The following is a 20245-nucleotide window of genomic DNA, read 5'->3' as shown; positions in this document are numbered from 1 at the left end:
AAGAAGAGGAGATGTTCTTTTCTCCTCACCAAGGTCTGGCCTGAGTCACTCTAGCTGCCTCCAAAGCAACTAAAGTTGTACCCTCTTGGAGGCCTTTTGAAAGGAGGGCTCTTAGTCTGTGCAGGAAGTTTCCTGCTTTGGCTTTTGCCTTAAGGCTCTCCTTTGCCTCATCCCAGGTCTTTCTTGCATGGTTTCTGGTCAGAAGTGTTCTGGAGCTTAACATATTATTTCTCTTCTATGTGGATTCTTGAACCTCTCAAGGCAGCCATAAGACCTGAATCATATTTTTTCTCCTTACCCCCCGCCCCCACCCAAGAACTTTGTTCATTCTCCATGTTCACATGTTCTGTTTATTTTCAGTGGATATGCTGCTGATGAAATCACTCACTGCATACGGCCTCAGGACATCAAGGAGCGCAGAGCAGTCATCATCCTCAGGAAGTAAGTGCCCTGGTACCTGACACCTCCAGGTCTCTCTGAAGATATAGGTCTGAGTTCTCTTAGAACTTGACTGCTCTGTATCAGTAGCATGGCATCTGGAAGCCTAGGAGAGGAAAAAGGCTGTAAGTTCTATTTTTGATTTGACTTCTGTGAGAATAAAGCTGTTGTATATTTTTTTCATCAGAAAATTAATTTCTGTGGCTGTTTAGAGAGTTTAGGGCTGGGCAAAAGCACATGCTCTCAGTGTTATGGGAACAGTATTGAGACAAGATTTGGAGAACACTTTTCTAGACACCTCCCCCACTTTTCCTGACTTCTTTGGTTCTGATTTATCACATATGCTCTTGCTGATTATTTTTAGACTTGCTTTAGCAGCCTGCTTTAAAAATGCCTGAGTTTTAGCTTCGGGGAGGAGCAGGGAGTGAGGAGAGGAAAAGAAGGTGGGAGGTTAGGCTGCAGTGTTTAGCAGGTACATAGCTTGTGGCTGTCCCTCTTCTCTGGCCAGAAGTCAGGTATGTACAACCAGCATTGCCAAACTCTTCTTGCTTTCTGCTCATGGGGTGAATGGATTGAGTCAAGCAGACACTGGGTTAAGACAAGCCTACCTTAAAGAATGGAGTCCTGAGAGGCTAAGTGATTGCCTGGGATCAGACAGACATCAGTGAATAGAGCAGGAACTTAGACCCAGGCTGGAGCAGAATGTCCTATAGCTTGCCATCTTTTTTTTTTTTTTTTTAATAAACTTTATTTTTTTAGAACAGTTTTAGATTTACAGAAAGTTGTGAAGATAGTATTGAGAGTTCCCATGTACCTCGCACCCAATGTCCCCTATTGTTAACATCTTATATTGGTATGATATGTTTATTGCAATCAAGAAACCAATATTGATCCATAATTATTAAGTAAAGTCCATACTTTATTCAGATTTCCTTAGTGTTTTTCCTAATGTACTTTTTTTGTTCCAGGATATCACATTACATTTTGTTGTCATGTCACCATAGTCTCTTCTTGGCTGTGATAGTTTCTCAGACTTGCCTTATTTGTAATAACTTTGGTCAGGTATTTTATAGAATGTCTCTTAATGGGGCTTTGTCATGTTTTTCTCCTGGTTAGACTGGGGATATAGATTTTGGTGAGGAAGACCATAGAGGTATAAAGCACCCTTCTCACGTCATATGTCCAGAGTATAGGACTTATCACTGTTGATGCTGACCTTGATCACCTGGCTGAGATCAACAAATTTCTGCACTCTAAAGTTAAATTACTTGCCTCTGACCATACTGTCCTCTTAAGAGGGAAGTCACTGTGTGCAGCCCACACATAAGTAGTGGGGAGTTAGCTCCACCTCTTTAAGGGAAGAACAATCACACAAATTATTTGGAATTCTACACAGGAATTGTTTCTTCTCCCCCATTTGTTTATTTATTTGTTCACTCATTTACTTATATCAGCATGTACTCATGGATATTTATGCTCAACTTATTCTAGATTTGGCCATTGGGAGTGTTCTTTAAGTATGTCCTTATTTTCTAACTTGCCATCTTTTTAACTTCAATTGATAATTTGGTGTCTTGGCCCTTTGGGCCTTGAGCTCCAGAACGATGTGGTGGTGAAGTCTCTTTGGCATGGCTCTGCCACTTTGTCAAGTCACAACTTCGAGTCTCTGTAGTGTGGAGATGATTCAGACCTGCAGGACAATCCTGTGGTGCAGGCAGAGCACTAGGCACTTTTGGGTGCCCCAGACACAGGTCTGCTTGGCAGCTAGCAGCCTCTTTGCTTTAGCCCAAGAATGTTCTCAGAATTCATCAGAAGAAAGGTTTTTATTTGCCTTTCCACTTTTTTTTTCCTGTGGTGCCCAGCACAGGCCAAAACCCAGAATCTGGAAGTGATGGAGCCCAGGGTGTAACTTCCTTCTGGTCTTTCCTCCCCAGTCATTTCTTCTCAGTAGTACCAGGCACCTCCAACTGCAGCCACAGATAGGTGGCCTGCTCAGGCCAGGAACCTGCAGAGGGACTCCCAGGGTGATATGGAACCAGCAGCAACTTCCCATGTGTTCCCTCCAAGCCTCTCACAATAGGTTACCTCAGGAAAATCTTCACTGGAGGTACAAATGGAGGTGGCCATAGCCAGAGTATCACTTACTCTTTAACTCTTAACTTCTTCTTGAATGGTGTCTCTCATACCTGGCTGCCCAGGCTGGCTAAGTTGGATGCTTCTCAATAGAGCTAGGTGTCTACACTGTTTACCAGTTACCCCAAGAAGCTCTTTAGCTAACTGGGCCCCTGGCAGTGGTCTGACCTCAGAAAGGCTGTTGTTGGTAACTGAGGCTCTTTGACGTTCCAATTTGAGTGGTCCCAGCAGCCAGCCAGGGAGTAGGCTGGAGGGCAGACATACAGAGCGTTGGTGTGAGAGGCTGAAGAGGAGTGGGAGGATGCTCACCAACTTTCTCAAGTACCTGAGGCATAGGCATCTCTGTTGTCTGCAGGATAAAATTCAAGCTGCTTGTTTGGCTTTGTCTATTCATCCAACCTAATCTCTTCTATTCCTCACTTATGTATGTTAAAGTACTTGAAATTCTTAGTATGGTCTATGGACTTGTGTCCTAGGCTTTTTTAACAGTGTGGCCTCTGTTGGGAATGCTTTCTTATCTAACATGTTCATCTTCTGATCCACACCCTACCCCCCAAATGACCCATATACACACACTGAAAGTTCGTTAACCTAGCCATCCTTCAAAGCTCAGGTGTTGACTGTTTCGACATGTCAGAAGCATCATATACACATCTGTAGCCTTCTTAGTACCCCCTTTAGACTGTCATAGCCCATATACTTGCCATTATAAATTTCCAAATCTGTGTTCTTTTGGGAAAGAAAGATCCCTGTTCATCCGGGGTTTAGCATGAGGCCTGGCCCAGAGGAGGACAATTTAGGCTGAGGAGGAGCAGCTTCAGAGTAGCTGTAGGGGCTTGTCTTGGAAAAAGACAAGCTGGTTACCAAATAAAAAGAGCATCCTGGCCCAGACAATGCCTAGATATCGGGAATATGGCCTTGCTGTGTACCTGGCTGGCTCAATGTCTTCTGGTGAAGTCATGCCCAGATGGGTGGAATTTGGGCATTGAGCTGGCCCTGCTTCTCATAGGCAGAGGAGTAAAGCTAGTTTGTCTTCTCAAGATTACATAGGCTACTGAGAGAGGGCCTGGGGGCTCTGTCACCAGCTCAGGTCAGTCAGAGCAGTGGCCTCATGGGGGGAATTGGGTTGGCAGCTGCAAAGTTCTTTGTGGTTCAACAAAATGCGGCTCCTTGGAATGTGGATGATTCTGAGTCCTCATGAGTGTGGTGCCATCATTTCTCACAGGGAAGATGGCCTGGGAGTTACAGCTTAGTGTAATAAGTTACAGCTTAGTGTAATAATATTTTGGGGGGCGCTAGTAAATGGCTGAGTGAGGCCTAGAACATGAGTCTTCTGGTACTAGGTCTTTTGGTCCCTTGGTGGATGGCACAGTGGCCACCCCAATCCCTGCTCCTGTCATTGGTGTGGTTGCTGAGTTTAAGAAGCAAACATATGCACACAGGCTTTCTTGCCTCTACTGTGCAAGTAGAGAGCTGATTAGTGAGAATGTTTTGAGTGGCAAGAGAGCTACTCTACAGAGAGTGGGGTGAGGCAGTAGCTGCAGGCTGGTTAGCTCCTTAGCATTCCCAAACATCCCTAAATGTCAGTTTCCCAGCCCACCCAGGGCAACCTGCCCAACATGCATCTTTATTAATCATTGGTACTTTTAGGGAAGCTGGACCTAACCTTTTTGAAGGTGTGGTTAATGTTTTAAATTACTGGTTAGAGAACGAAGGGGTGGACTGAATTCTGGGGTATAGCAATTCGTCAGAGCCGAGTGCGGGTTGATCCATTTTTTTCACAATTTCCTAATGTGCAACCTGCTGAAGGACCATGTGAGCTGCCCCATGCCAAGTATCTACTAGAGATGTGCATGGGAGAGATTGTTTGTAGGAGGCTGAGCTGAATGGCTTAGGACATTCAGGCCAGGAGGCCCCAGGGGTCAGGGGGAGACCTTCCCTGAAAGCAGAGCAGCTCAGATGTGAGGCTGTGTGTGTTGATGAGCTGAGGGTGAGAAAGAAGGGTATTCTCTGGGCTTCATCCCTTGGATGGGGAGGAGTGGCCAGCTCTTGCTTTTCTTGACCCTGACCAGGCCTGAGACATACCCCCACCAAGACTCCTGCCATTGGTTCTTTCTTCATGATTCTTGTCTCTTGTGCTAAGGGTTAGGCCACTTTTGTTGCTCACTGGTCCAGTGTGTGTCCACGTGCATACACCCTATCCGTATGGCAGCCTGACTAGCCTGTTGTGTCCACAAGCTGACCAGTGAATCCAAGGGGACAGTGAGACTACCAGGGGATATGACTGGCTTGAGCTCCTGGCCTGACTTTGTCCTTTTCTTGCTCAATACAAGTCAGTTACCTGAGCCCTATGTTCTCACTTGTGAATTGGGGCAATTATGCTGGGAATGGTTCAACTCCAGAATGCTGAGAGTGCTTTTCCTAGCCCCTTCCTTACCACACCTCTCCTCTGATCTTGCTGGGTCAGGCTAGGAGCTGAGGAAGGCTATGCTCAGACGATGCGCAGTGAGCAGAGGGACCTGGAGCAGGAAGAAAGAGACACCAGGAGGTGTGTTGTTCAGTGGCTCAGGTTGGGGAAAGCACGCTTGGTGTCTGGCCTCTTAGTTCCTGGAGGATGATATCTAGACCTTACCAGGCCTGAACTGGGGAGATCCCTGGGCACTCGTGATGTGCTATTGTCTGACTGGCATCCGTGGAACCCTGGCTCTTGGAGCTCTGGGTTGTGCACTTGTGTATGACATGGTGGTGACCAGGCTGAATGCTTTAGAAAGGCTCCCCTTATGGCCTGAGTATCTTTCAGGCTGTATATAGGAGGAGGTCTTCTGGAAACCCAGGACTATGCTTGGGGTACCCTCTCTTTGGGTAATACCCTCATGTGGCTTTTAGACTCTTCTGACCATAGTAGGCTTCTACACCTGTCTGAGAACTGGCTTGTGGGGAATAGGTCAGGAGTTGGAGAAGAGGGTATGATGGAGGGAGGTCGGTGGAAAATGGGGAGGTGGGTAGTACGAGGAGGGGATGGATACTGTTGAAGGAGAGACAATGGTGCAGGTCTGGGATTTGTGGAATCTGATACTTAGAGATGCTGGAGCCTAGGCCTAGGGGCCCAGGTCACTTAATAGATAAGAAAGTGCTCAGATATGCCTGCCATATTGCTTCTTGCTTCCTCACTCCCTTGGGAAAGCCAGACTTTGTAGCACAAGGGTGCTTGGTGAAGGCGGAGCCAGAAGTTGGGGAAAGTGGTTGGCATCAGGACCTAAAGTGCAGACTGATTCACTATCTCCCAGAAATGGTGGTACCCGGACAGGTTTCTGCTCTGCGGCAGTGAAGCGAGCCCACCTGGGCTTCAAGGACCGTCATCAGGTCGTAGCTGTGTGACAGACCAGTGACTTGGTCTCTGATTTAGCATTGTTTCCCACCCTCACAGTGGATATAGTCCTCCCCAGCAGTTTTCCAGGAAAACCTGGGACAGAATCAACTCCTTCTCTTGCCCTCACCGCACATGGTAATGCATTACATTAATGCTGGCTCATCCTTCCTTTGTTCTGGCTTCCCCTATACCTAGGCCCAATCTCTGCTTTTTCCAGGGGGCTGACCTTTCTGGGTATGGTAGTCTGCCTCACCTCCCATGCCTGGGGTACCTTGCTGTGACCCCTGGATGCTGACTCAGATCTATAACGCAGGTCTTTGTTCCTGTTGCCAGTTGAAGAGGCCCAGGCCCAGACTTTACTCCTAAAACTGGGTTTTCTTACTCCAGATTTGTGACTGTGTACACTGAACCCTTAGGAGCCTGGCCTGCTCCTGGGAAGTTCGCTGCCTTTTAAGAGGGGCATGCTCTGGAGTTAAGCTGCTATTGGACTCTAGGATTGAGATCTGGCTCTAGCTTGGCCTCCTGCAGCTTAGTGGCGTTTTGGAAGTGGAAGGAGGAACTTCTCCAGCTGTTCCGAGATGTACTTGTAACAGCTCCAAGGGATGTGTCAGAAGCCCTTTGTGGCCCCAGAACTTATGCTGTTCTCAAAGTGGGTACAGGAGGCTGGGCATCTGGTAGGGCTATCATCCCTCCTTTGAGGGCGGCCCCTTGATGGCAACAGCTGTCGTGTGGGAAGAACACCCTTCTCTCATTTAGGCAGGTAGAGAGCAGCGGAGCCACTCTGTCCCTGGCCTGTCTGTTCAGTCTCAGCTTGTCCTGCCTTTCTCCCCAGCCTCTCCAGGAGTCCTAGACCCATAGTAAGGAACTACCACCACTGCCTCTTGGCTGCCCAGGCAGGCTGCACCGAAGAGTAAGCAGCTTAGGAAGGGTGGGGCCACACCAGGGTTGTCCTGTGTCAGCTGTGCCTGCGTGGCAGGATGTGCTTGTGTTTTCCAGCCCCAGAGATGTGTGGGTCAGGCTCTCCTCTTGATGGCTCTGTTGTTCTCTTGCCATCTGTCATTCACCCAAGGAAACAATTCCAGGGCGCCAGGCTCTGCCTACCAGGGGCTTTGGGCACAAAAAGGCTTTCCTGCCCAGAGTATGCGCTCCCTGGTACCTGTGGGGTCTTAGTGTAGGACTTAGCTTCATGGTGCTAGAAGGGGACGTTCCACCATGAGGCTTTAGACCCTTAGAGTCTTCAAAGTCAAGCTTAATGGCTGATTTCTCATTTAGTCTGATCTTTGCCACCTGGACCTCTCAGCAAGGGATATAGGCCTGACAAGGAAGAGCCTGTGGCTCAGGTGATTCTAATTCCCACTCTTGTGTCTAAGTGTTGCCCAGCATCACCTCTTCCTGGTGCCCCGCTTCAAGAATCCTTGAAGGAGGCAACTTGTCTTTGTTTTCTAGACCCTCAGAATTGAAAGAGGCCTTGGAGACAATCACATTTCTTCCTCCGTTGCTCAGATGGGGAAACTGAGGCCCAGGGAAGGATGGTGACTAGCCTAGACTCTTAGTGGGATAGTGACTAGCCTAGACTCTTAGTGGTAGCTTCAGGGCTAGATCTTCTCTTGCTGCTAGGTCCTGCTTCCCTGAACCTGGAGTGCCTAGAGTAGGGGCCGAGACTGGTGGGCCAGTCAGCGCAACTGTGCCCCTCTGGCCTCTGTGGACAAAGCAAAGGGGCAGGAACCAGTTGCCCTGCCTGCCCACCAGTTTGGGCCTGAGAGCTTCAGAACATTGGTTCCCAGCTAGAAGGCACCACCCGCTGGCCTCAGGAGAAAGACCTCTGCCCAGGTTCAGGGTCCTCTGGCTCCTGCCTGTTGGGGTTGGAGTCTCACCTAGCTTTAAACCTTTCTCCCATGACTTACAGGACACGTGACTTATTATCTTTCTGACCTAGTTTTCCCCATCTATTTACAGCAGGCTAGCTAGTAGGGGTATGGAGAGCTCTGAGCACTGGACACAGTTATTAACCAGGAACGCCAGGTGGCCTAGGGCAAGGAAGCTCTCTGATGTCCCGCCATTCTCTTCCTCTCAGAGTTCTTATGAGGATGTCCTTTGAATACTGCCCTAATCACAGCACTTTCTTCCTCAGAAACAAGTTACTACTTTGTACCCAGCAGCCAATGGGAAAGGTGCCTTCAGAGCCTTCTGCCAACTATGCCCCCATCATTCCACATTCTAGGCTTCTCTCTTACCCCTTGCTGTACTGGCCTGACTTGCCAGCCATCTTTGTACCATACAAAGAACTTCAGGCTTCTTTGAGGTTCCCCTGGCTTGGCTTTATAAAGGACTCAGATCATTGCCCTGGATACCTTTCTGCCCAGCTTCTCCAACACCTCTTCCCTGCCCATGCTTGCATGTTCTTCCTTTATGAGGCAGTATATTCCTTGAAACTCTACTGTTGGTAGATGGGGACTTTGCCTTCAAATGCCCTCAGCTTGGTCAGTATCCTGGAACAAGCAGAAGCTTCCAGGTGCCATGGTGGAACCAGAGCCAAGTGCATGAATGTGGAGTTGGGCCTGGGCTCTCCTCCTGGCTTCTGCCATAGCCTCAGCATGCATGTGTAAGAAAGTAGGGAAGCTCTTAACTCTGTTCCTCTCCAGCCCTCCACAGGCCTGAACCAGGGGAACCCTCTTATTAGGTAGTTTAGGCAAGGATGAAGTTGTCTGTTGGAGTATGTTGGTACCAACCAGTGGGCCCTCAAGTCCTCTGGCAGGTAGAGTAAATACCCCTGGAGAACCTCTGGGCTTGAGGTGGTACTGACTTGTCCAGCTGAACGAGTACCCTGGTATCTTTTCCCTGGGGCATCTCTATCATGGAAATCTTCAAACAGAAGTATTCTTGTTCTCTGCTCATAAGCCTGACTTTAAGAAGGAGTGTCTTTGGAATTCAATCAGACCAACTCTAGTTGAACCCCAAGGAGACTGAGGCACAGAGCAGAGCTGCTGGCCTCTTCACTCAGCCTGGCTGGAGAGAAAATTGGTCTGATAGGGTCCACATCCGCACCAGAGGCTGACTGGTGATCCCATGCCTGTTTCCTTTGCAGGACAAGATTAGATGCACCCCGATTGGAAACAAAGTCCCTGAGCAGCTCTGTGTTACCACCCAGCTATGCTTCTGATCGCCTATCAGGAAACAACAGGGACCCTACTCTGAAACCTAAACGTTCCCACCGCAAAGCAGACCCTGATGCTGCTCACAGGTACTTAGCTTAGGACTCTCAACAAAGACCAGCAAAGCAGCCCATGGCCTAGCTGCGGGGTGAGAGGGCTGAGGAAAGCCTGGGGTAGGTGGTTAGGAGCTTGGCATTGCCCCCATTTCTAAAGCCTTATGTCTGGTTCTCCTGGGTTGATAACATTGATGGCATTCACATTTCATTCCTAACTGATTACCTGTATCCCCAGAGAGAAGGGGCTGGATGAGACTGACAGGTGGGAACGCTTCATGGCCTGCCCATGAGTTCTCTTTTTCAGTCCACCCAGACAAATGCTCTTGTGGGTTATACTTAAATGTTAGGAGGGACGTTCAGGACTTGAGAGAGAGTGAACTAGGGACCCATTTCAGAGGGGTTAGGGAAGATTTCTGAGGAAGTACAGTTTCAGCTGAGACTAGAAGGATGAAGAAAATCTATTGGAAGGGCAATCTAGGCAAGAGGTACTATGTGGGCTGAAACACTGAGGCAGGAAGAGCTCAGTGGATTCAGGGGCTAGTGGGGTTGCTGAGCAGAAGAGAGGGTAGGCAGAGAGAGAAAGTGGGAGTAGAGAGGAGGAATGAGAAGTAGAGGGAGAGGGCAGTACTGCAGAGTCTTGAGGCTATAATAGGGAAGGTCTCTTTCTGTCTGGCAGCCTTAACGGTGTCTTGAGGCACTGGACTCAGAGCCAAGCAGACCCCACACTGTACTTGGTAATGTCTCAAATACTAGGAGTGGCCACTGGCACTTAATGGGCAAGGACTACATTGCCTGTGCTTTTGCCAGTACCACCCCTCATGGAGGGCTATTGAGCCGGAGTGAGCACCATCCTGTAGATGAGGGTCAGAGCCAGGCACAGAGCTGAGAGGCCCCTTGGCCAGCCTCTCTGGTAACCCCCTTTCCTCACAGGCCTCGGATCTTGGAGATGGACAAAGAAGAGAACCGGCGCTCAGTGCTGCTGCCCACACACCGGCGGCGGGGGAGCTTCAGCTCTGAGAACTACTGGCGCAAGTCCTACGAGTCAGGGGAGGACTGCTCAGAAGCTGCAGGCAGCCCTGCCCGAAAGGTGAAGATGCGGAGGCACTGAGGCCCTCCTCATCGTCCTGGGAACTCCAGTTAATCCTCACATAGCTGCCCCTTTTGTTTCGTTTTGAGGGGTTTTGTTTCTTTTTTTGATCCTTGTATTTTTTTCTTGGTTCGTTGCCTGGTAAGGCTGAAGAACAGAATTGGCTAGGACCTGGTTCTCATGTTCTTGATTTTCCTCTTGGACAGAAAGACTGACAGAAGCTCACGCCAGAGTGGCCAGTAGAGGCATGGGGGGCAACCATCCTCAAGTGGGGCTGTGTTAGGCTGGTTTTATTTAAAAGCAACAAAATGTTTTGGTTAAGAAAATTCTTGTTTTGCTTTAACTGTAAATCTTCTCAACGTTGTAAAGTTCAGTCTCCTGCCCCTCCCTGCCATGTCTGTGCTCAATTGAGGCCTCCTGGGCCTTGTTGGCTCCACAGGGGTCCTGCTATCCTTCCACCTCTCACCTGCTCTCCAGGCCCGGAAACTCATGAAAACAGCAAACACCCTCTTCTTCCTGTGGCAGAGTCATTCAGGATGACTGGGCAGGGGCTTAAACAGTGCCAGTCCCTGTACTTCAGAGCTATTGGCTGAGCCTTGGGCTTCTTCCATGCCCTCTGGCCTCCTCTACCCATGGGTTGCTGGCTGCAGTTGTCCTGACCTGTCTTGCCAAGAGCACACCTCTTTGCTGGGTTGCTCCTTTCAGGCATATGCGTGATTGTATGAAACAAGACTTGCCATGTTGGGGCAGTTTTAGGAATTATTTCTAGCTAGAGGGACAGATGTCCTTCCAAGTCTAGCATTTGGGGTATGGAAAATTGTTGTGTGTGGTAGGGTTTTTGTTTTGGGTTTTTATTTTTCCTTTGGTCTCTTTGCTTTTCCTTTCCCTTTCCTTTATCCTACATTGGCCAGTTTGGGCCTTCTCTCCATGTCATCCTCATAGGAAGGTGCCTGCCCCCTGTCCGCCTGCAGCATGCAGCCAAGGCCAGTGCTCAGGCCTGCAGACTGGGTGCCTCTTCTGCCTCAGGGGAGTGGAAGCTGGGGAAGGGTTTTTAAAAAAATAAATAGTAGTGAAAGGGAAAAAAAAGTGAAGTCAATAGCAGTTTCCCCCTTACTCAGATCCTTGAAGGCTGCAAGATTTTGCTGATCTAGATTCATTAGAAATGTTTCCTTGCCAGCCAGAGCCAAGACCTAGGCCTGCTAAGAGCAGAGGCTCTCCCAGTCCCCAGGCTGCCACCACCCCATGAGGACCTTGTTTTACAGAGGCCTAGGCCTGAGGCTGCAGAAATCTGAGGCAGCCACCATCAAGAAGCCCCTCTCAGGGGCCATAACTCCTTTGCCAGCGTGGATTCCTCAAGTTGGGACTGCATAACTAAAACAGTTGCAGTTTTTGTTTTTTTGTTTTTTTGTTTTTTTTTACAGCTTTTTTCCCAAAAATGATTTGTAGTTGTGTGTGCAGCACTTTGCCCTGATATGTGTGCTCTACAATAAAAACCAAATCTAATATATTTTGAAACAGTTGTCTCATGTTATCATAAGAGAAGGCTTGCCTTTGGTGCTTCCTTAATCCCTTTATTTTCTCAAACCTTAATCCCTTTTATTTCTCAACAGGGATTGGGGGTGGGCAGAGCTCATTGCTCACCAGGGCCCTAGAGATGACTAGTTGCTTACACAGGCTGAGGACTGAAGGTGGACTTGCCTTCTGCCTACTGCCTTTTCTCCCACTCCCATGAGGATGGATTTTATAACCCATGTGTCCAGGTGCTAAAGGCACAATGGGCTCACAGGAGCCAGGACCATACCCTGCTGAGTTCTAGAAGCATCTCCTCAGGGTGATCAGAGAGGCTTATTCCGGTAAAGGAAGGACAGCGTGAGCAATGGCAGGGGAGAGTCCGGACTTTGTAAGATGTGCAAGTGGTTTTGCACATTACATTCTTGAGGTCTTACTATATATGCCAGCCAAGCCCACAGTGTGGCCCTACTAGTGAGCAAACCACTTCTGGTCCCTGTTTTCAAGATGCCTACCATAGAGTTATGGCATACGGATACAGGCATGAGGCAGACATTCTGGGGTGGACTGGGATTGAGAACCAGAGGGTTTTAGTCCCTCCAGATCCTGGACCTGGTTCCAGTTTTCTGGTCAAGGGCTTTGGTCTAAACTCTCCCTCATTCACTTCCAGTCACTCAGAGCCAGGCTACTTAGCCAAATTTTTGTTGTGGAAACCTGGCAAGCCACTTAACTGCCCATTTAACAGGAGAGAGTCCAGAGAGTAAGTGACCGCCAGGTTACAACAAATCGGTGACAGGATACAAACGAGGCGGGGCGGCTAGAGCCTCCATGTGGTCTGGCTAGACTGGGCCATGGATGCCTCAGAGAGCAGACATTGGAGCTGAGAGGAAAAGTGACTTGCCAAAGATCATCCAGACTACGTGATAGAGGTGGATACCCACCATTCTGTGCCTGGGTCCCTGACTGGGAGCATGGAATGGGCCTTACATGGAAAGCTGGGAAGCTGGGAGTGACTCTCTTCTGTAGCTGTGACAAAGCCAGACCTGCATTCTTCCTGGGCCCTAAGTGAAAGAGGCTCTTTGCCCTGCAGGATTGAGAGACAGGAGAGGCTAGAGGAAGTAGCTCCAGCCCTAGCAGGTCTTGCTGTCACTGGGTTTGGTCTCCATGGCATCCCGACTCTGGAACTATGATAATCCTCTTACAAGTCCCTAAGCCTTTAGAGGCCTTAAGGAAATGGGAGCGGGGGTCCCCGTACCTGATGGCTCCCTGAATCTGACTTCTCAGCCATCTGGGGCACCAGCTATTTTGGCCAGGTGCTGACTTCCATCAGTCTCTCCCCCCAGCCCAGTCTTGCACACAGTAGGTGCATCTGGCACCAGTACTGCCCACCTGGGGAGTCCATTCGCATTCTTCCAACCCTGTTGTGTGGTGGGGGAAACTGAGGTCCAACATCATGTTCATTCAAAAAATATTTGAGTGTCCTATTGTGTGCCAAGCTCTGTGTTGGGTGCTGAGGATATAAGACAGACTTGGAATGTCATAGACACACATAAAGTTATTATAAATTGTACTGATAGAAAAGATGTGTAGCACATAAATCACAAATAATAAAATGTAAAATATTCTATTATAAATTCTGTATAGCTGGTTATTTCTCAGAATTTTTTCTGAATTCTTCTATTTGTGGCTTATCTGTGGTTGTGATTCAACCACAGTATGGCAAATGAACTTGCATTCCATTAGCTCGTATGTTTCTTATGGCCGCAGTAACAAATTACCACAAACTTGGTGGCTTAAAACAGAAATTAGCTTTCTCACAGTTTCGGAGGTCATAAATCCAAAATTGCTATCACTGGGCTGAAATCATGGTGTTGGCAGGGCCATGCTTCTTCCAGAGGCTCTAGTCCTTGCCTCTAACAGCTTCTGGTGGCTGTTGACATTTCTGGATTTGTGGCCACATGGCCTTCTGTGTGTACCAAATCTCCCTCTGCCTTGCTCTCATTAGGACACTTTTGTGATTGGATTTAGGACCGAGCTGGATCATCAAAAATAATCTCCCTATGTAAAGATCTTTAATTATCTACAAGGTAAAAAAAATGTACAAATGGTTGTGTGTAGTGCCAGATGGGTGCTAGAGTAATTAGGGGAATCACTTCATGGATTGTATAAATGTCTTAACTCTTTTAAACTTAAAAAAAAGATTTATAAGTTTCACAGATTAGGAACCAGTTTATTGTTATTAACTCTGATACATGACCTATTGATTTCTCATCATTGAACAAATTGTTGGATTGAAATTTCTCAGCCTCAGCACTACTTTTAAATTTAATCTGCATCATTTTATTTTCTCTATCTATTTCTTAAATCTAGACCTGTGCTGTTCAATACAGAAACCACTAGACAATTTGGCTGTTGAGCACTCGAAATGTGGCTACTTTTGAGATGTGCTTTAAGTGTAAAATACACACCAGAATTTGAAGAGTTAGTATGAAAAAAAGAATGTAAAATATTAGTTACTTTATATTAAATACATGTTAAAATAATATTTTGCACATACTGGGTTAAATAAAATATGCATTTTAATTAATTTCACCTGCTTCCTATTTATTGTTTTAAATCTGACTACTCAAGAATTAAAATTAAATGTGGCTTGTATTATATTTCTATTGGATGGCACTGGTCTAGAAAATCAACAAAAAATCAAGCCCGATTTGTGGTATATGCTAATTTTCATGGTATAAACATTCCCATCATGGCTGATTTCAAGCTAGTAGTAATGCAATGTAACGAGTGGTGAAGAGATGTGCAGAAGCATGCTATTATACAGTGTTTCCATCATACAGCTATAATAGATGTAATTAAAGAGCACAGACAGTAGTAAAATATAGTAACAGGAAGTGCTTAGTTTTGAATATTACCTTTATTTTTAATATAATTTAAATTTAATTTTTAATAATGGCTGTGTTTTAAAAACAGACTTGTAAAAATTCTTAAAATTTGAGTTGGTTCTTGTGAGTGGCTTTCCATGAAGAGCAGAGAAGGACGTGATCAGACTTAGAATCCTTCGGGCTGCTGTGTCAAGGACAGCCAACATCAATAAGGGAGCCACTGCACTGACTAGAGATTAAGGGGCTCCAAACAGGGGGGCTGGGGCCCCAGGTTGGGTGGGGTTGGAGCCATTATTGGGCATTGTGGCCTGGGGTTCTCCAGTTAGGTTTCAGGGCGCTCATTGGTGCAGTTCTCCCCTCTGCCCACAGTGGGGCAGCAGAGTCTGAGCAACGGTACTTCAGAGTGGGGGCAGAGGACAGCTGTCCTTTGGTTTGGATGGGGAACTGAAGCCCAGAGGCAAGAATTTAGGTTCCCCACTGCTTCTGCCCTGCTCAGCCAGGGCCCCCAGGGTTAGCAGAGGGGCCACAGCTCACCAGGGCTTTATACTCTTAAGCCTTTGCACATGCCAGTGCCCTCTGCCTCTGTGCTCTCCAGACCCTGGCTTTCTTCAGCACAGCTCAAAGTGTATGGTGTGGTCCCAGTGCTTCCACTCCAAGCTGGGAAACTATGACCTAACTCCCACCCTCTCCTGGACTCTCATAGTGAGTGAAGCCCTTTACAAATTGTTTCATTAAATTGTTGCCACAACTTCTAATACCTCATTTTGAGGCCTGGGTTCAAATCCTAACTGCCACATACTAGCTGTGTGACTTTAGACAAATTACTTAATTTCTTGACCTCAGTTTCTTCCTTTGTTAAATGGGCATAGGATTAAAGGAATGATTATGGTGCCTGGCTCAGACTAAGTGCTCATTGCTGTTAAGTGGTAGCAATTCATATTCACCTCCATTTTGCAGATGAGTAAACAGAGGACCAGAAAGATGAAGTGGCAGAGGCAGGATTAGAATTTGGGACCACAGAGGAATGAACAGAACCCCACTTCCAATAGGCCTGTGATAATGCCCACCTGCTCAGCCCCCGGATCCTCAAACCTGACACTCCCTGCTAGAGGCAGGTACACCTGAATCCCCAGGTCCTGTGGCCTAGCATGAACGGAGGAAAGCATAACACAGGATCCCAGCTCAGGGTGTCAGGAGTGTGCAGGTGGGACTCCTGCACTCAGAGAAGAAGCACTAGGCTGGAGGTCCAGAGACCCATGTATTATCCCCCATGTGACCTTGGGCAGGTCGCTTCTGAGCCTCAGTCTCCTCCTTTATAAAATGAGGACAAGCTGGGTCTGCCCAATACTCCACTCCCCTTAGGCTTTTCTTTTGCTGAGGCTCAGCACACTGTCCACCCTGTCAAATGAGGGGCCCAGATCCATTGCCATCTCCCCTCTCTGGGCCCTAAAGGGCACCCTTAGAGCCAGCTTCATTTAGCACACCACACAGGATGAGGGACTCACCCCTTCCCCCCGGCTCAGGCTCCCCAGTGGTCTCCCAGTCAGTCTCTAACCCCACTTGCTTTCTCTCTTATCTTCCATCCCAGGCCCTGCCTGCCTTTCCTGCCTCTGCCCCACCTTTAGTCAGATTCCACTCCAGGAATCCTCTGGTCTACCAGGCCCCTGGAAGAACCTCCAGGAAGAAGATGCTTATGTGGTTTGGGTACCAGAGGAGGGTTATGGCCTCAGCAGGGATCTAGGCAAGCTCTTAGAAGGCAGGGCCCACCTCCTTCAGCCAGGCTCTCCTGGTTTTCCTTCCACTCCCTTGCTGCCCCTACTCTGCCTCCATTTGGGGCTTTCCCCCTTATCACCCCTTCTCCCTTCCTTCCCTCCACAGGTGACCTTGGGCAAGTCACTTCCTTATCCTTAGTCTCCATTTACTGTCTGTAAAGCAAAAGCATCCCTGTATCTACCTCCACCATTGTTGCAAGGATTCAAAGAGAGCAGGCACAGATACATTGATTGGGGATACCCTCAATGCATGTCAGCCTGGCTCAGGGACACCCCTACTCACCCACCTATCCTCACATATGCCATCAACCACCACTTCCTATGGACTTGACGCCTACTAAACGGTGTGGATTACTTGTACTTTTTTTTAAATGAAATATTTCAAATACACTGAAAAATTAAAAAACAGAGGAGCCACATAAGCACCCACCACCCACCACCCACATATGTTAACATTTTGTCGTTTTGCTTCGAATCTTTCTAAAAAATTAATTTATATATATGTTTTTCAAACTGTTGAGTACCTACTGTGTGCCAGGCACTGTTCTAGGCACTGGGGACACAGCAATGAACAGCTTTAAAAACCTAGCCCTCAGAGAGCTCATTTCTCAAGCTGGGAAGACAAACAGTATACACAAAGAGAAGTCAAATAGGTAGTGGGTGAGAAGAGGTAGTCAGAGAGAACCAAGCAGGGGAGGGCATCCAGAATGGGGGAAATGGAGAAGTCAGGGAGGCTTCCTGGAACAAGTGTCATTTAAGGCAAGACCAAAAGGATGTAAGGGATTTGGCTAAGTGAAAATCTAGGGGCAAAGCGTTCCAGGCAAGGAAACAGCAAGTGCAAAGGTCCTGAGGTAGAAGCTTGTCTGATACATGTGAAGAACGATGACACAGCATGTTCTGGAGAAAGAGTCCTAAAAATAACTGGCCTCACTAGGTACAGACCCTGCAGGGCCCTGTGCTCAACTCCTATTTTGAATCATCTCATTTAGTCCTTACTACATTTTACAGATGAGGCAACTGAAGCCCAATGTGGACAATTGGCTTAACTGAGGTCGCCCAGCTAGCAAGGGGATATCTTGGGATTTGAAGCCAAACTTGGGCTCTACCTCACAGCTAGGGTAGGGCCCTAGGGTGGCCTAGGAGGAGGAGGGTAGTGGAAGAGGCCACCCCACCCAAGAAAGCAGTAGTTCCTCCCAGGCCTGAGGTTGACCCAAGTCTGAAGAAGGAACTAGCTTTCCTTCCAGTGCTGCTCACTCAAGCATCCTCCTGTCTCCTACATCTGCCAAGATAGGTGTGGGGGCACCTGAGATCACTGAAGACCCTGTGTTCTCACCCTTGCTTGGGCTCCCCTGAGTGTCAGTTTCCTGCTTCAAGTAATGAGCAGACTTGGCCTGGGGCCTGGCCCTGCTGCCTTGGGCTACCATGGGGAGAGACAGACCCTCCAACCTGGGAGATGGTCCCCTCCCAGATGCCATTCCTTTACTCTGGCCGGCTGTATGGACAGGCTGGGCCTGTCCGCCCGGGTCTCAGTTTACTCATTTGTACCTCAGTGTACCTATTTAAACCCCTTCAATCTGACTGGATTGGGGCAAGCTGGGCCTCAGAGTCACCTGGAAAAGGCCTGGTTTAAAATCTAGTTTCTGGGGCCCCATCCACAAGCATTTACATTTGATGGACCTAGAATCTGTATTGTTAACAAGTGTTGAGGGTAGTTCTGACCATTTGGGAACACCGACTTGCCAGGAGACCCTTCTCTAATCCCCAGCCCTTTCTACCTGTTATAGCTCAGCTTGAACAGTGCCCCCTCCCTCCAGGCCACCTGCTTTGGGGCCAAATGCCTCTGCTGGGCTCCCACAGCCCCAAAAGATTCCCCTAACACAGCAAACTCCTGGTGGTTATGGTCTCCACTCAGCTCTGTCTCACTCCCTAGATTGTGAGCTGCCGGTGGGGATGGGATGGGGATGGCATGGTTGCTTACTGCCTAATGACTAAGCCCCATTTCAAAGAATGGAGACTGAGGAAGTGTAGGGACTGGCCCAGGGTGATAAAGAAAAACTCAAATGGCAATTAGTAAGAACTCTAGTAACAGCTAACACTCACATAGTTCTTCGTGTCTGCTTGGCACATTCTCAGGGCTTTAGACGTACTAATTCATTTCATTTTCACAATCCTTTCAGGTAGGTTCTAGTATTATCCACATTTTTACAGATGAGGAAACTGAGGTATGGAGAGCTTAAGTAACTTGTTCCAGGCTGCACAGCTTTTAAATAGTGAAGTTGGGATATGAATTAGCAAATTCTTAACACTTCCCTGTGTGAAGCCCTCATTTTGTGGAAGAAGCAACTGGAACTAAGGCCCTGTCATTCAGCCAGTGGATGGCAGGACAGGTACCAGAACCCAGGCCTCAGAGCTGCCTGTACTGAGCGTGGGATGAGCAGTGGTTTGAGGGGTCTGACCCATCTCAGTCCAGCCAGCTCTGCACACAACCCAGGTCAAAGTCCCTCTTGCCTTTGCCCATCTGTCTTAGCTTCCTCATCTGTAAAACTGGGATGATACTGTTGCCTCCTTCACAGAACTGTTGAGAGTATTACATCAGTTGAAACCAGGAAACAGTTTTGAATAGTGCCTGCCACACATTGGGCCTTAAAGCTTTGTTGTTCTTAACATTTTTCCCATTCTCACCATCTTCCTTCCCCATCCAGCCCTCTTCCAGATTCAGCTCCAACTTCAGGGAAGGGGATGAGCAGTGCTGACCTGGGTGGAGAGGGGCAGCCAGGCCTCTTTTGTTTGACAGCTGCCTCTGGGGGTCAGAAGTCAGGACTACCACCCTTGATACCGCTGGTGGGACTGGGGCCTGGTCCACCTGCCTCACCTAAGTTTCTGGGACCTTGGACCTGCCCAGTCCTGAGCCTAGGACAGCCTATCCTCAGCCTAGAAGGAAAGGTTCAGCCTAGAGGCCACTGTCCAGATGAGAAAAAGAGGCCTGAGAGGTGGGTAGGCACAAGTCAATTGACCCCAAGAGAATGGAGGCAGGGTACAGCTTTGTTCATACACTGTTTTCAGCGCAGGGGAGGCCCTTCTCCCATCTTGGAAAAGCCCCAATCCAATCTCTGTACCTTCCCAATTGCCACCTCCTGAGGAAGGGCCTCTTCTCTCTGCTGGGTCTCTGCCCCTCTCTTTGGCTGATGGCACTCCTAAGCATCCCCTGTGCTGCCACACAGAGCCTTTTATGTCAGAGCCTGAAGGATGTGTAGAAGTTCTCAAGGGGGTTGAGGCTGAGGATGGCCTTCCTGGGGACTGGCAACACAGCCAGGGCAAAAAGCAAGTCGGTAGGTGTTTTGGCACACTGGAGAACAAAGTGGTGTCCCGCGAAACTGGTAAAATATTGGGCCAAATGGTTTAGATGGGAAAACTGAGGCTGAGAGGCCAGGGAGTTGCACCAATCAGAACTCTCCTACCCCTTTCGGGACAGGACTGTCGGGACAGGATTGTCTCATTACCTGAATGTGCATGTCGTTTGCTCGCTAGAGGAGGGAAAAAGAGTCTTTCAAGTTCGGGAATACGCAGTGCCCCCTCCAAAGCCTATCTCCGGCCGCCCACGCTGCAGCTCTGGCTCGCGGACTACAAGTCCCGACAGGCCCTGGGCCGCAGCGCATGCTCAGTGGGTGTACTTTTGTGAGCCCGGAGTAGCTCCAGGCCGTCTTCCTCCATTGTCTGGCCGGCCCGGGCCGGGCGGGCTGCATGCGGGCATGCCCATTGGTCAGGTGGTGCGTCAGTCGCGCTCCACGCCCACCCCCGTGAAGGCCCGCCCCGCGCGTCCGCGCCCCGGACGCCTGGCGC

At 48.6% G+C, this 20245-nt stretch overlaps 1 protein-coding gene across 1 annotated transcript in view; it reads left to right on the top strand.

Moving 5' to 3' along the window:
* Positions 1–13379, top strand: part of ALKBH5 (alkB homolog 5, RNA demethylase) — a 22362-nt gene extending 8983 nt beyond the window's left edge. The window contains exons 3-5 of the mRNA XM_006908442.3: positions 361–441; positions 9027–9182; positions 10080–13379. Coding sequence (XP_006908504.1) covers positions 361–441; positions 9027–9182; positions 10080–10257 — 415 coding nt within the window. The 3' untranslated portion in view covers positions 10258–13379. The remainder of the gene's footprint in view (positions 1–360; positions 442–9026; positions 9183–10079) is intronic.
* The last annotated feature ends 6866 nt before the right edge of the window (positions 13380–20245 follow it).

Source organism: Pteropus alecto, unplaced genomic scaffold (genome assembly GCF_000325575.1).
Source record: "Pteropus alecto unplaced genomic scaffold, ASM32557v1 scaffold52, whole genome shotgun sequence".
NCBI classification, from domain to species: Eukaryota; Metazoa; Chordata; class Mammalia; order Chiroptera; family Pteropodidae; genus Pteropus; species Pteropus alecto.
The sequence above is the reverse complement of the archived record's forward strand: the minus strand, read 5'-3'. Positions and strand labels throughout refer to the sequence as shown.